This window comes from Chanodichthys erythropterus, chromosome 4, assembly GCF_024489055.1.
Source record: "Chanodichthys erythropterus isolate Z2021 chromosome 4, ASM2448905v1, whole genome shotgun sequence".
NCBI lineage: Eukaryota > Metazoa > Chordata > Actinopteri > Cypriniformes > Xenocyprididae > Chanodichthys > Chanodichthys erythropterus.
Window position 1 is genome coordinate 26,517,659 of NC_090224.1, and position 14,977 is coordinate 26,532,635.

A 14,977-nucleotide genomic window follows, 5' to 3' on the forward strand; every position below is an offset into this window, starting at 1 on the left:
GATTGCTAGGCCGCACTCTCTAGAACGTTCATGCTGAGAGGAAAATATATTTTCTTCCGAGCCACTTGATATTTTCAAGTTTGAGTTGACTATGCCAGCATTTTAGCTCTGTCCTCTAAGGCTTGGAACAGATTTGAGAATCTGTAGCAATGATTTTATTTTTTCTCTCTGTCAAATAGCATGTATTTCAAAGTTTCCTTTGAGTTCTAGACGTTTGCCTTACATTTTGGTGTGTGAGCTTGATATGCTGCCACAGGTTGGCACCCGCTTATTATGGTAGGCCTTCTTAAAAAGCAGCCTCTATGTAAGTGTTGGTGGATCCTTTCCCCAGGGTTACTGAGTGCATCACCTGTTGGATTGCATACTCAGGGTAGCTAGATCACTTTTTGAGAAAAGTTAGTATCTGTCAGCTCCCTTTTCAGTTTTCTGTTTATCAGTTATATTGCATATAACGGTGATTGTAGGCTAGACTGTTCAGCCTCCTTCTAGTTAGCAATAGTTTTATACTGCTGTATAATAGATTTCAGTCTGCTCACATACTGTTTTGGATTTACATGCTTCAGGCCCTGCAGCATGTTGTTTGAGGTAGCAGGCTCAACTAGCCTCCCTTAAGTCATGTTGGTTGTGTATGGTTCCCTTTACTCACATAACTTAGGGTACTTTGCCTGTTTGGAAAGTGTAGCCTAGCACAGGTAGCAGTTAGCTTCCCATAGTTAATTGGGTTAGAGCTGGTTCCCTGTAGCTTGGTTCCCTGGAAATTCACGAACTGAAGCCACGTGTCATTGAATCGGCAGGCCCCTTCAGGCCTCCTTTTTAGTTTACATGTTGGCACAGATTGTGTTTTTCTGTGCGGCTTAGGATGAGATGACAGTAGTGAAACCTTACTGAGGTTTGGTTTAGCCTATTGTTGCTTCTCTGAGTCGATGATTCTAGTTGAGCTAAGAGCCACCTAGCGCCTAGGTTGGATCTTTAGGCTCCTGGAAACGGCCACGAGACTTACGCCATGTGTCCTGGAGGATGCTAAGCCTGCGGGCCGCATTTTTTGGACACACTAGTGTTTGTTTTGGGTGTATTTCTCTCTGAGAACTAGTCATATACACTTTCGCTGGCCAGGGGCCCAAGTGGTAGATTCAACCCCCTCTTTTGCGGGTTGTTTACCTGGCTTGGGACCTAAAAACTACCACGAGCTGATGCCACGTGTTTGTTGAGGTTATAGGCCTTCCAGGCCTTCCTTAATACGTGTTGGCGTACGCTGTACTCCTCTTGTTTAAAGAGTAAGAAGTGTTTTTACTGAGTACACTGCTTGTTGGATTGTGTTGGGTGGATTATTAAGGAGCACTGTGCAGCTTTCCTTGGCTGCCGTGGAATTTATTTGTCTCTGTACGTTAGACAGGTGTTCAGAGAGGTGTTTTACCATAAAACGGGTCATTTTCTGAAGTGTACTTTTGTTGTCATGTTGTAAGTCCCTTCCGGGCTTCCACGATTATGTGCTCTTGGCATAGTCTACCTTTTAGTTGAGCTCTGCACTTCCCCCTTGGGGTTGGGTTTGTAATAGTGCTTAGCTCCCTAAGCTGATTATGGTGGTTGGGCCTTCATCAGGCCCCATCTTAAGGATCAGCCCCAGGCTGGTTTGTGCTCCCCTTTCAGGGTTTTCAGCGCACAGCCTCCTCAGTGCGTTAATTAAGCACGGGGTAGATCCTAGGTGAGCGGATTATCTCCCCTCGATATGAGGGTTCATAGCATTCAGCTGAGTTCTGCGCTCCAGGATGCCCATCTCTACGCGTGGGTCTGAGCTGGTTTCTGCCTTTCTGCAGTCACTATTACCTATTTTCTTCTTCAAGAATGCATTCTAGAGGCTCTGTATTCAGACAGGGTTGGCCTGGACTACGTCTGTTCCCCTTGAAGACCAGGTCGGCCTCCCTGGTGGCAATGAGGGTGACCCTGTTCCCCTACGTTCCCTTTGGTTCCTTGGCCACATTCCCTTAAAGGGACCACTTTTTCCTTCGGCTCTATTTGTTGAAAGAGAAAGGTAGAAGCCTTTTGGAAGTTCAGCTTGGGCTGTTGGCCAAAGGGAATGCTGTCACTGAAAGCCTGGTGGGAGTTGCTGAGCAGTTTGAGAACGGCTTTGAGACCTTTGTTTCAGCCATATTTTTTGGCAGGCACTCTCCTTAATCACGGCGGCGTTGGTATATCGTTCCCCAAAGCGTGGCAACGCAGAGTTGAGTTCCCTTCGAAAGGGAACGTCTCAGGTTACGTATGTAACCATAGTTCCCTGAGAACAGGGAACGAGACTCTGCGTTCCTTTGCCATGCTTCAGGCGGCCTGCTGGGCAGTCCCTTCAAGACGATGGATAATGACTGCTCCCGCGGGCGCGCTTTTATACATCCGGGTTGCGCCCCTATGACGTCATAGGCTGTCGCCGGCCAATGAGCATTGGCGTTGTTGGATAGTTGGTTTTTCAGACACCGAGTCACGTGTGACGCTCCCCAAAGCGTGGCAACGCAGAGTCTCGTTCCTTGTTCTCAGGGAACTATGGTTACATACGTAACCTGAGACGTTTCTTTTTGACTGAAGAAAGAAGGACATTGACATCTTGGATGACATGGGGGTGAGTAAATTATCAGGAAAATTATTTGAAAGTGAACTAATCTTTTGATATCTGTCCGCACTTATTTTACGTGATATAGTGGTTTCTCATTACAACTGATTTGGTAGTTAGCAAATATAAAAAAAAAACAAAAAACAAAACAAAACAAAACAAAAAAAACAAGTCTTACAGTGCACAGTTCACATTTTTTGTCGAGCTGCATCTCTGACGGATCCGTGGCCATCATGTCTCCCACCGGCGGCCGAACCACAGACAGTATAGTGTTATTGAATGTGTTTCATGTTATCCTTTATTCATTAATTCTGTTCATTTATGAGTTATGAGTTTATTTCGTGCTGATTCACTGATAGTGTGAGGATGTATATGACGTCATGAGTATGTAGTTGAGTGAACTTGAATGTACACACTAGCCTGAATGAAATTGAAATTAATAGAGTATTTACATTACCAGCACATTATTCAAAACTGTTTTGAAAAGTGTGAGACTGTATGCATATGCGGTAATGTATTTGTATTCATCAATGTTGTAATTGATTTGCGTAAAAACAATGGAGAAGAAGCATCGCATGTGGACGTTTATTTATTTAGTATCATTATTTACAGGAGTATTACAATGTTGAACTTCATATCACCGGGATGATAATCCTTCGTTCTAAAGTGAATGTGTTTTTTGAAGCAGATGCAGAAGTGAAGTCCCGTCTCTTCACCTGCACAAAATGCATTCAGGCACAGAAGACAGCACTGTCCTTTTTCTTGTTAGGCAACCTGTGGACTCAATGTCCTGACAGGCTGGAGTTTGTGCAACCTCCACATACACAGTAATTTACAATGACGGTGATAAATTGAAATACAAAAACTACCAAAAACACACTGATTCATGGCCGCTCCTACTTTTCTATGCTTTTTTTTTTTTTTTTTTTTAACCTACATTAAAACCTGTAGACATTACTTTTGGCCACTACTGTAGGTTATGGGCACACCCGAATTGGCATGCTTGAATGCTATAGGCTAGTGAATTTCTTTGTGCATCTCAGCTGGCCCAACAACATTAGCTCAAGCAATGGCATGATTTTGGAGCATGATTAACTGTTTAGCTGGGAAACCTGTTTGAAACATTATTGTTTCAAGTACATTTGGTAATTCTAATGGTGTAGATATTAAACATGTACCTGTAAACTAAAGGATATTTGCTATTTTAGAAAATAATTCTTCAATATGCCAAGAAGTCAAGAAGTCTTTATACACCAGAGCAATTATATGTATGCCTACATTTGCTCAACAATTCGCATCATGTGAGATGTGTACTATATCAATAGGCAAGCCTAAGAGGAGGGCTGAACTGTTGAGCATGCAAATACACTTGCACTGGCGCCGATATTATGCAGATGAGATGCTAATGAAGGCACTGGCCCACAGTGCGCTGCTGCTCAGGGAAGATAATCAAACGCTGATCAGCACACAGCAGAACTCTCATTGGACCCCAATCACCACCTGTGCAGCTCTACAATGTTACAGTCCCCTCTTTGCCATAACCTTTAACACATATGAAAAACTCAAGACAAACGACACATGTTTATGTATGAGGAACATGATTTGTTTTTTTTTATGAATATTGGACAGAAAGTTGTATGCTTATCCCACCAAATGATTTATCTGATTGGTCAGTTGTTTTAAAATTGACATTGACCCGCTGTGGTTCACATTAAAGAGGAACAATGTTTAACATGGCACTGCTTCTTAAAAACAAGTTGCACAGGATATGGGATGCTAAAGAAACAGTGAAACATGTTGTAAATGGCCTACTTTTTCCAAAATTAAAAATGTAACAGCTAACTTTCATCAGTTATTTTATCTATGAAATGTTACATTTCTTACAGATTTCTGCTTGTTTTAAATCAGATACAGATAAAGTAGCACTGTTTTTGAATGCATCAGCGACAGAACAATTAAGTGTGTGAATTAATCCTACCAGTGTAGCATCTCTTCGCTAATAGTGAAGCTGTTGGTTCAAAAGCACAAAGAAATATATGCTATGACGGTAATACTATACAATAAGGTTCATTAGTTAACCCTCTGGAGTCTGAGGCTGATTTGGGGCTTGGAGAAGTTTTGACATGCCCTGACATTTGTGCTTTTTTCAGTTGTTCATAAACATATAAATGACAAAAGTGTCATTACACTGTATTCAGCACAAACTAGGCTACCATAATATGTGAGGAACATGTATGTACATGTTTGTGTTTTTGAAGGAATAATGTTTATGCGTGGTTATTGAAAAAACAAAAAACTTAAGTCACTGAAATAAGGCCAAAAAAAGTACATTAAATCTGTGTTCACAAGACTTCTGTGTATTGGAGGTTGTAGACTAGAGTTTTTGCTTCAGAATTATGTAAAAATTATGCTGCCTACTCCTTCATATAAAACAATATATTGATGTAGTTTTTGTAAGACACTTTTTGGCAAGAAACACAGTATGCTTGCAGGCGTGAATTACCATGAATAATGGGTCATTTACACCTGAGAAAAAAAAATAATCGCATAATAATGACCTGAAATGACTTGCATATTAATGAGGCCTTTCAGTCAGGTAGGCTGTGAAAAAAACCCTCTGTAATAATGTCTCAGCTCATCATAAACAGCAATACTGTGAAATATTATTACAATTTAAAATAATGGTATTCTATTATATTCTTTAAAATATAATGTATTTCTGTGATGCAAAGTGTCGGAGGGCGCTCTGTACACCTTTAGGCCACAAATTCATATAAAGAAGAAAAGGAATCAGGAACTAACGGCATGTCTTCTAGAGATCGCTAACCATGGCTTTAACATCCAAATAAACACTTTTCAAGACAATAAATACACGATTGAGACAATGCATACAAGTATTACCTCTGAATTTGCCTCTGAATAGCGCTCCCTCCGTGGGCGTGGCCGCATTAGCGGATAATGAGCTGAATCACGGACTTCTGACATGGCTCTCTTTTCATACAGATTACATAAACACAGAATGTTTGTTTGTCATTAGTATTCATAAGTTACAGTTCATTTTCTGAGAACTATCAGGTTGGAGTTTGTTCAGAGGGAGATGAGAGATCACGTATCATGCTAGTTTTCTTTATTTTACAAAAAGCACAACATTGGGTTTTTACTCTGAGTGTACACAAATAAAAGAAGACATTCTACAGTTTCAGTTGATATATTACTTATGTCTCTATGACAAGAAATGACAGAGTATTTTAAGTCTGTTTTGCTGCAATGTGAAAAAAAAATCCTTAGGGAGTTAACTACAGTTAGCATGAACTAATAATGAACTGCACTTATACAGCATTTATGAATCTTTGTTATTATTAATTTCAACATTTACTAATACATTATTAAAATCTTGCTAACATTAGTTAATGCACTGTGAACTAACATGAACAAACAACGAACAACTGTATTTTCATTAACTAACATTAATGAAGATGAGTAAATACACTAACAAATGTATTGCTCATGGTTAATTCATGTTAGTTAATACATTAATACATAATGTTTAACTAATGAAACTTATTGTAAAGTCTTACCACTATAACTTTCAGTTTCTAAGGTGTTTTCTTATTGGTAAATCACAGGACAGTGTTGACACAATTTCTTGCTCCTGTTTGCAATCTGCATGTTATATATGAGCTACTGCATGTGCTTAACAGCATCCTCAAAACATCCTCAAAATGTTGCAGGTAAAATGTTCTAGCTTTGATAACGTGTCACATTACAAAAACATTTTGTCATCTCGGGCTTATATCTCATTATATCTAATTTTGTCATCTCAGGCAAAAAATATCCTCATAGCATTTTCCTAATGAGGCTTTTTTTGTGACATTTTCCTAATGTGGCTTCTTCCTTTTTGTTATTATAGAACATTTTACCAATGTTTTATTGAGAACATTGTATAATCTGTTATCTCAACAACATCCTCAAAACATCCTCAAAATGTTACATTTCAAATGTTCTAGCTTTGTTATCACGTCAAATTATAAGAAAGTTTGAAAAACACATTTTCTTAATGTGGCTGTTATTATGGAACATTGTGCCAATGTTTTATAAAAGATCATTCTACAACCTTTTACCTCAAAAACATCACCAAATGTTACATTTAAAATGTTCTAGCTTTGTTAACACTAGAACATTAGAAGAAAGTTTTATTAAAAACATTCCGCCATCTCAGGCCTCAATTATATCCTCATAACATTTTCCAAATGTGGGTGTGAGAATGTTCTTCTTTTGTTATCATGGAACATTGTGTCAGTGTTTTATTGAGAAAATTGTATAATCTGTTCTCTCAACAATATCCTCAAAATGTTACATTTAAAATGTTCTAGCTTTGTTAACACAAGAACATTACAAAAGCATCTTATAAAAACACTCCACCATCTTAGGCCTCAGTGATATCCTCAAAACATTTTTCTAATGCAGCTGTGAGGATGTTCTTACTTTATTATGGTATGTTGTGCCAATGTTTTATTGAAAACATTGTATAATCTTTTATCTCAGCAGCATCCTCAAAACATCCTCAAAATGTTGCAGGAAAAATGTTGTATCTTAGTTTGCAAAGTTCTGAGAACATTCCCTTCAAGCTTATAAGTTAAAGCTTTAAATTCTACAAGTTTAAATTTTATATTAGAACTCAATTCACTTTTTAAATTATTGCCTAATCTAACTTATTCAGTGTAGAAATTATATTTTTTCTGTAATATTTACTTCACAACATAATCATTTTTATCAGTGCATTTGTAAATATATTATTATTTGCAACAATTCTAACCCCATATTTGAAGTGTGCATGTGATGGACACTGTACTATCTGGTCAAATTAAAGTACTCATATAATTGTAAATGGTGGAAAGCAGCTAATGTTATGACTGATGTCATAGGCCACATGCCAAAATGACTAATGTTCTTCATTAAATACATTACATATCCTATAATGGGCATTTGCATTGCTCTCTTTCCTAACTCCGTTGTCTAAAGACATCAGTTTTCTAAAGTCAGCCCCTGATACTTTTTTCCTTTTTTCTTTCTTTTAAAGAGTTTAGTCAGTCACAGAGACATTTATATTCAGAAAACAGTGACAGAGACATATAGACTTATTTTAGTAGTATCTGTCAGGTATAGGGACATTTTTGCTCTCACACCGTGTCTAAACTGGACGCAAACGCAAAAAGACAATAGAACCCATTGTAATCAGTGATGTTGTCTACACTGAATGTGGCGCAATGCAAACAACAAATTTCTGACAGTAAACTGATGCCTCATTCTATTTATTATGTACTGACATGAAGGACAAATGCTTTGCAATGGGTGCTTTGTCGCATTCATTGTATTCATATAGCTGTTCTTATAAACAAATATCAATTACAACACATTTCAGACAAAATTTGGCTAGATTTTTTTGTTTATTTTTGCTCTGTCAGCGAAATAGTTTGTTTACAGTACAGTGCAGGGACACAAATGGATTCCTATGTCAGGATATTTTTCTTCTCCTTGTTATTTTGTGTGTTTGAACATCTCATGCCTGCATGATTGTCCTGCTCTCCTCAGAGGATCAGATGAACCTGATCATTGCAGTGTGTCATTAGGGCCTGTCACTGTAACACACCAAACTGTTCCTCCTTGTGGGAGTCCTGACAGAAATGCAAAGCTTCATAATTAGTTTTTGAATGAGAACGGCAGTGGTGTGGAAATATGCTGAGTTAATCATCCTGTCTTATTCTGCTCAATACAGTGTAGGTTTACTCTGAGTAAGCTAGAGGGAAGGTTTCTTCGTCCTCTTGTCCTGAAGGTTATTGAAGAGTATGGATTTTTGTAAAAAAGTGAAAAAAGAAGCAAATATGTATTTTAATGTTTATGAGAATGGCAGCAGTTGCTTATACACTGGATTTACATAAGTGGTCCAAACAGCTCAGCAGAGTGCAATGAATTATGGAAAATTGTGCACAACAATTTCAAGAAGTGCATTCCAAATGGCATAAATAATGCCTACGCAGAACAATCATGGCAACCTTTTTTTTTTTGCTGCTTATTTTTTCTTTTTTTTTTGGACTGGTGTTGTTTTACTGATAATTCATTTCATCTGTTATTCCATTGAAGAAGTTGTTAAGGTGTTAATCCGTTATCCCACAAATTGGCAATCTGAACATGAACAAATAATCAATTTCTTGTATTTTCCAACACATTAGTCCTCAAATAATATGTTTTTTTCTTCAAAATATTACATATATTTTCATGCTGCTAATTACACATTGCAAAGTTTCAGGAGTGACAATCATATTAAAATGCAGGATTGAATCTAAAACTGCGATGTTTGAAATGGAAAGGATGCTACAGTGACCTGTCATGTCACATTTAAGAGCATCATTTAATGTTTGAATTTTGTGATAAAATGGAGATAATTTGAAAGCTGGGACTTTCTTTCTTATCACAAGTAACAAAGCACAAAGCTTTGTGATTATTGGATGAAAGCAGTGCTACAAGTAATGTTGAAAAACCGCAGACCTAGCTTAAATCCTGGGTGATTCATGGGGTCAAATAAAGCCTGCTTTAATGTCTCTATTTTTTTTAAACTGTTAATGCGTTAATGTTGCATTAACTAGCCCTAAATTCAACACAAGAGATTTTCTTCACACACAGTATGGGTTGCAGTCTGAACATGTTTTTCCGCCCCCTTTTGATTGCCAGGATATAATTGGCCCTTATCATTGGCTGTTTTTAAACAATCGGGTGACTTATATCGGCCAATACCGCTTTTTGGCCAATACATAAGTGTATCTCTAGTAAATATACCTACTTTAACTACCAAAACCTTTTTACCTTAAAATGTACTGATAACCACCACAATAATACACGTGGCACAATAGAAAGCCACGCAATGAATCAGAGTTAATCGTAAGCAGCCTGTTCATAAAACATGGCCAATACTCATATACAGACAGTGCTCAGGGTCATACATACAAGCACAACATACCATCAGGGTAACACACAACACTAAACTAATAAGAATAAAAAAAAAAAAAATAAATATAAAGCAATAAAGTAGGGATGTGATTGTGAGAAAATTTCCCCACTGGTTAAACGACATGTGACAACACCGGTAATACCAGGGGGACGGGGCCTTTTTTCTTTTTTTTTTTTTTTCTTTTTTAAATCGCTTATGAATGCCAGTGTGACCATAGGCGGCCGTGTGCATTTTACTTTCACTATCAAATTAGCGGCAATTGCTTGAATGGTGAGTTATTTTTCTTACTGAAAAACACAACAACAAAACTTTCTTATATTAAGCGTAGCACATTTATTAACAAAACAATTAGGAATACACCATGCTAGGCATAATATAAAATAACAAATAGGCTAACTTACACAACATTTATATAAAAAAACTGAAAATCAAACCGTGTAAACTGTGGAACCAAACAAATAAGGAACAGAACATTTAAGTTCTTTAGTCAAGAGAAGTGAGTAATTCTCTCTCTTACCTTTGTTCTTTGATTAACATTAATGACACTTTAAGATCTGCCATGCACATGATGCGGACCTGACACACATCCCATTTTCTCACAAATCTTTACGTTCATTTAAGACTTAATTTAACTCATTTAAGACTGCTCTTGGGACACTCGACAAAACAGACATTTTGGCATAATTTGTGTATGGTATGGTTCGTTCAATCGTGGAAGACAACTTGGTGCGCGTTGTGTGTGTCACATAGGCAGGACATTCACAGACTACTCTTTTGTCTTATCATGCTTGAATGGTTTAAAAGCATTTGCATGAATTAGAGCTTGATCATATAACGCAGTAAAACGGATACTGCATTAATTGCGTAAATTGCATATTTTTACTGCTTTAAACTGAACAAAATTGCCGCAGTGGGCAAGTGACGCCATTCTGTCGCAACACTGGTAACACAACTACCATAGCAAGCTAGAATAAAGATTAACTAAATAACATAAAATGTAACACAAAACATACTCATGTACATTACTGTAAATGATATGGTGATTCATAGTTTTTACTTACAAAAACCATAACTTTGACAGTATTTTACTGTAAAATTACATATAATGTGATGTTAAACCATTTACAGTTTTCCACCGTGTATGGTAAACTAATTTACAATTAACCAGTTAACATGTTTTTACTATTTTCAACTTCTACATCCTCAACCATCTTATGCTCTTGCTGTGGAAAGCCATTGGAGGGAATATGCCATAGGCATGAACACTCGTGTTTCCATGCACCCATGTTTATGTAGATTTTTAAAAGTGACCTGCATTGAATTTATTTGAGAAAATTTCCTTCAGAAAAATGCTACTTTCATCATAGCCATGTGGTGTGGGTGTCTCTGAACATCTGTTCTTAAACCTAATCAATATTCTGCTCAAGCATGACAATGCTTCCATGGCAACTCCAGGCATAACGGTCCTGGGGCCATGACAAGGAAGTGACATTTCAGCAGAGCCTTCAACTCGCATACAGAAACTTTACACAGCTAACTGTACATTTATCACACTCTGTGTGTGCCTATGTATGAGTGTGTGTGTGTGTGTGTGCGTGTGTGTGTGTTACTGTGTCTATGTGTATGTGTGTGTGCTTGTGTGACTCTGATTTCACAGATCAGCGGTGAGATCCCAGCACTCCCAATGTTGTGGCCTTCGTGTGTAATTGGCACACTTCATCATGGCCGTAAGTCAGGAGGAATCAGCATCATATTAGACCTCCTCCCCTCAACGGAGTTATGATGTTCATTAGCAAACCCCAGGCACCGCAGAAATCCAATACTGTGTTTATCCACTATATCATGTTATACACTCCTGCATGCTAACAAATTTTTAATACCAACTAATGCCACGATTTTGATTTGTATGAGTCTCAGGACATATCAGTGCATTGATATATCTATCTCCTTTTCAAATTACCAAATACTGCTAACTTGAGATTGTTACTATGAATGCAATTATAATCTACATTATCTTAATTTACTGCTTTGCACTTGGCTTAACAAGTTTAAATGTGCTATAGACAATTTCCATAATTTTGCTAACTTCAGCCACACACACCCTCTCCAAACCCCACATAGCCAGCCCAATTTTAGCAAACCCAAACATATTGAGTTTATCCTTGCTTAATCTAAGCCCTGTCTGTGAAACCAGGCCTACTAAGTCTACCATGCCAATAAAACAATGAACCTGAGGAAATGTCGGGTAACATGTCCTGTAGCTACAGTAGAATGGAGGCAGAGAGTGCTACGTCAGAGTTAGAAGGAGCTCAAGGACGTCACCCCTCTGGCAACTGCTGTTTAAGGTTATCAAAAGGGGCCGTGACTCAGCGGCTCCTAAGGAATCATTTCCATCTGAATTGTTCTTAGCCGAGCATGCTGCAGAGAGCAAATGGGTAATTGACATGAAATTTCAAGCATTCTCTGTGTGATATGATATAAATCATCTCAATTTTAAACAATAACAATAAAAAAATGTGCACAGGGGCACCTTCTGTTACAGTCCGTGTTGCTGAAGCAGGGATGAGTCATAAACGGAATTCTATGCAAATAGGAACTTTATTCAACAAGGGAACAGAACAGTGAACATGTTTAACCAAACTACAAACAACACGAACGGACAGGGAGTGCAAGGAGTGAGTCCAACATAAAGGGTGTGTTGATGACAATGAACAGGTGCATGGAATCCAGGGAGAGCGGGAAAGCTGATGAGGGAAGTGAGTTCAGGTGAGGAACAGGGAGGAACATGGGAAATGTCCGGGACAGGTGTGGTTGTAACATTACCTCCCCCTCCCCGGTAGGCGCGTCCTCGCGCCTAAGATGTGACAATGGGGGAGGGGGGGTGGGAGCCCTGGAGACCTGCACGCAGGTGCAGGGGGAGGTGCAGACAGGTACGGAGGTCTCCAGGGCAGGTCTAGGAGCTTGGGTAGTCACGGGTCAGGGGCCTCGGGATGCCATGATGGGTCAGGGGCCTCGGGATGCAATGGCGGGTCAGGGGCCGTGGTTGGCTGGAGCGGGCTTGTGGACGGCTGGAGCTGGCTCATGGGCAACTGGAGCTACTGGCTCCTTCCAAAAATCTACGAGCCAGTGATCATCATCACGCTGGGGAGGTTGAGGACAGCTTTCGCAACACACTGGAGGCTCTGGCAGCTCGGCGACAAGCTTCACTGGAGGCTTGGGCAGCACAGCGGCAGACTTCACTGGAAGTTTGGGCCGTTCAGCGGCAGGCTTCACTGGAGGCTTTGGGGCAGGGGCCTCGGGATGCCTCGGCTTAGGGACAGGCAGAACAAAAGGGGCAGACCCACTGGAGGGATACGTGGAGGAAACCGGCTGTGGTTGAACTGACCAGGCAGTGTGCTTTTCTGAGGGGACTGGACGAGGAAGACATGTTCGCTTTTGAACTTCTTCAATTTGGAACTTGAAACCATTTATTTTAAAAAAAAAAGAATCATATTAATAGACTCGACTAGGGAAAAAAAACAGGCAGGTTCACTATAGCGAATCATGTCCTCATCCAGGCCCATCAGAAAGCACGCGCTAAGAGGGGAATCTGGCCAGTTCAACAAATAAGAGAGCTCAAAAAAATTCCACCACGTACATCTCCAACGAGCGACTGTCCTGCCGAAGATCCCGCAGACGGTCTACCGCCAGCATATCTTCACTGGGAGGCATGGGAGAGACAGGGACTAAGAAGAATCCCATTTGTAGAAGTCCTTTCGGTTTGGTCCTTTTTTCTGTTCCAATCCATGTTGCTGAAGCAGGATTGAGTCAGAAACTGACTTATACGCAAATAGGAACTTTATTCAACAAGGGAACATAACAGCGAACACATTTAACCAAACTACAAACAGCAAGAATGGACAGGGAGTGCAAGGAGTGAGTCCAGCATAAAGGGTGTGCTGATGACGATGGACAGGTGCAGGGAATCCAGGGAGAGCGAGAAAGCTGATGAGGGAAGTGAGTTCAGGTGAGGAACAGGGAGGAACATGGTAAATGGAGTCCAGGACAGGTGTGGTTGTAACACCTGCAGGATTTTATCTCAGGTCACACACAGAACTAGCACCTTTTTTTTTTTGCTGTCCGCAAAAAGCGATTAAATCAGTTATTACGTCGGTGGGAACGATCTAATGCTGTACAAATCTCTTTCCTGTTCCCCACTTAGAACATCTGATGCATGTAACTGCACTCTGGTTCTTGTGTAGATAGATGCTTTGTGAATTTTTTGTTTTGTTTTTTTTTTACGTTATTTCTGAGCGCCTTTGTCCTGAAATGTGCGTATTATTTTCAGAGAAACTTGATTAACGAAAAACGAATCCTCACTTTCTTTCCAGTCCCGTGAATGCTTCATTTTGTATGAACCAAGACCACTACTGTATGGAAGTCCATTTACTAACATTCTAAATATATAAGCCTGTAGCCTATATTATATTATATTATATTTTATTATCATATATTCTGTCATATAAATTTTATAAAAACAATAAAATAACAGCACAATTTAATTGCCTCAAACAACTCAGTTGATATTATTAGTATTATTATAATTATTGCTTTTGTTGATCCATTTAATTTATTGCCACACTTTAGTATGTGATTTATATTATCAGAAAACTAAACACATTTAGCGTCATCAGGCTTTTATTTGTGCTTAATGGATAAAACAACGGAGCTGCGCACTCATGGCTGCTGTAAATTTTACCTGCCACAAGATGGCACTGTTTTAATCGCTCTTGATTTGAAACTTTTTACAGCACATTTAGAGAAAACCTTCAAAGATTTAAGAGGCTTCATTTCTCCATCCCTAGTCAATAATTTTAGGCCTTTTGCAAAAGTTTCAATTGAATTTAACTGTTTTAGAGAGCGTTTACTCATTTTGAGCCCGTTTTTAAACATTAACTATCTATAATTGTCTTTGTTCATGTGTGGAAAAAGTGACAAAACTAAACTAGCTAATCCGATTTCTTTTCACCCATATCCCCCTTGCCCACCCATGCATGCACATACACACTTAACAACACACAAACACACACCTTTATTTTTTTTCATTTTCTCTTGGTTTCTTAAAATGAAATGAGTGTATGCAGATAGATTTTAATAATCAATTTAAAAATTATGTAAAAAAAATAAAAACGGCCCTCTCATGGTACGTACTGCTGCAGGCGCCACTGCATGTACACTAGGTATTTTTTTAATCTGATTGAGTCGGCTTCAAAGGTTTACATATTATTTTCATTTTTTAACACATTATTTAAAGGTACACTATGCAACTTTTGGCCACTCACAGTGAGATTATTCCACTATAAAATATCCACTACTAGGATTAAGAGATATAA

At 38.8% G+C, this 14,977-nt stretch overlaps 1 protein-coding gene across 4 annotated transcripts in view; it reads left to right on the top strand.

Moving 5' to 3' along the window:
• Positions 1 to 14,977, top strand: part of nrxn3b (neurexin 3b) — a 605,102-nt gene that overhangs the window by 32,761 nt on the left and 557,364 nt on the right. Inside the window, exon 2 of one of the 4 annotated variants that reach the window (XM_067384648.1) lies at positions 3,994 to 4,023. The exons of the other annotated variants lie outside the window; for them this stretch is intronic. Within the exon in view, the coding sequence (XP_067240749.1) occupies positions 3,994 to 4,023 (30 nt within the window). The remainder of the gene's footprint in view (positions 1 to 3,993; positions 4,024 to 14,977) is intronic. 4 annotated transcript variants of the gene reach the window in all.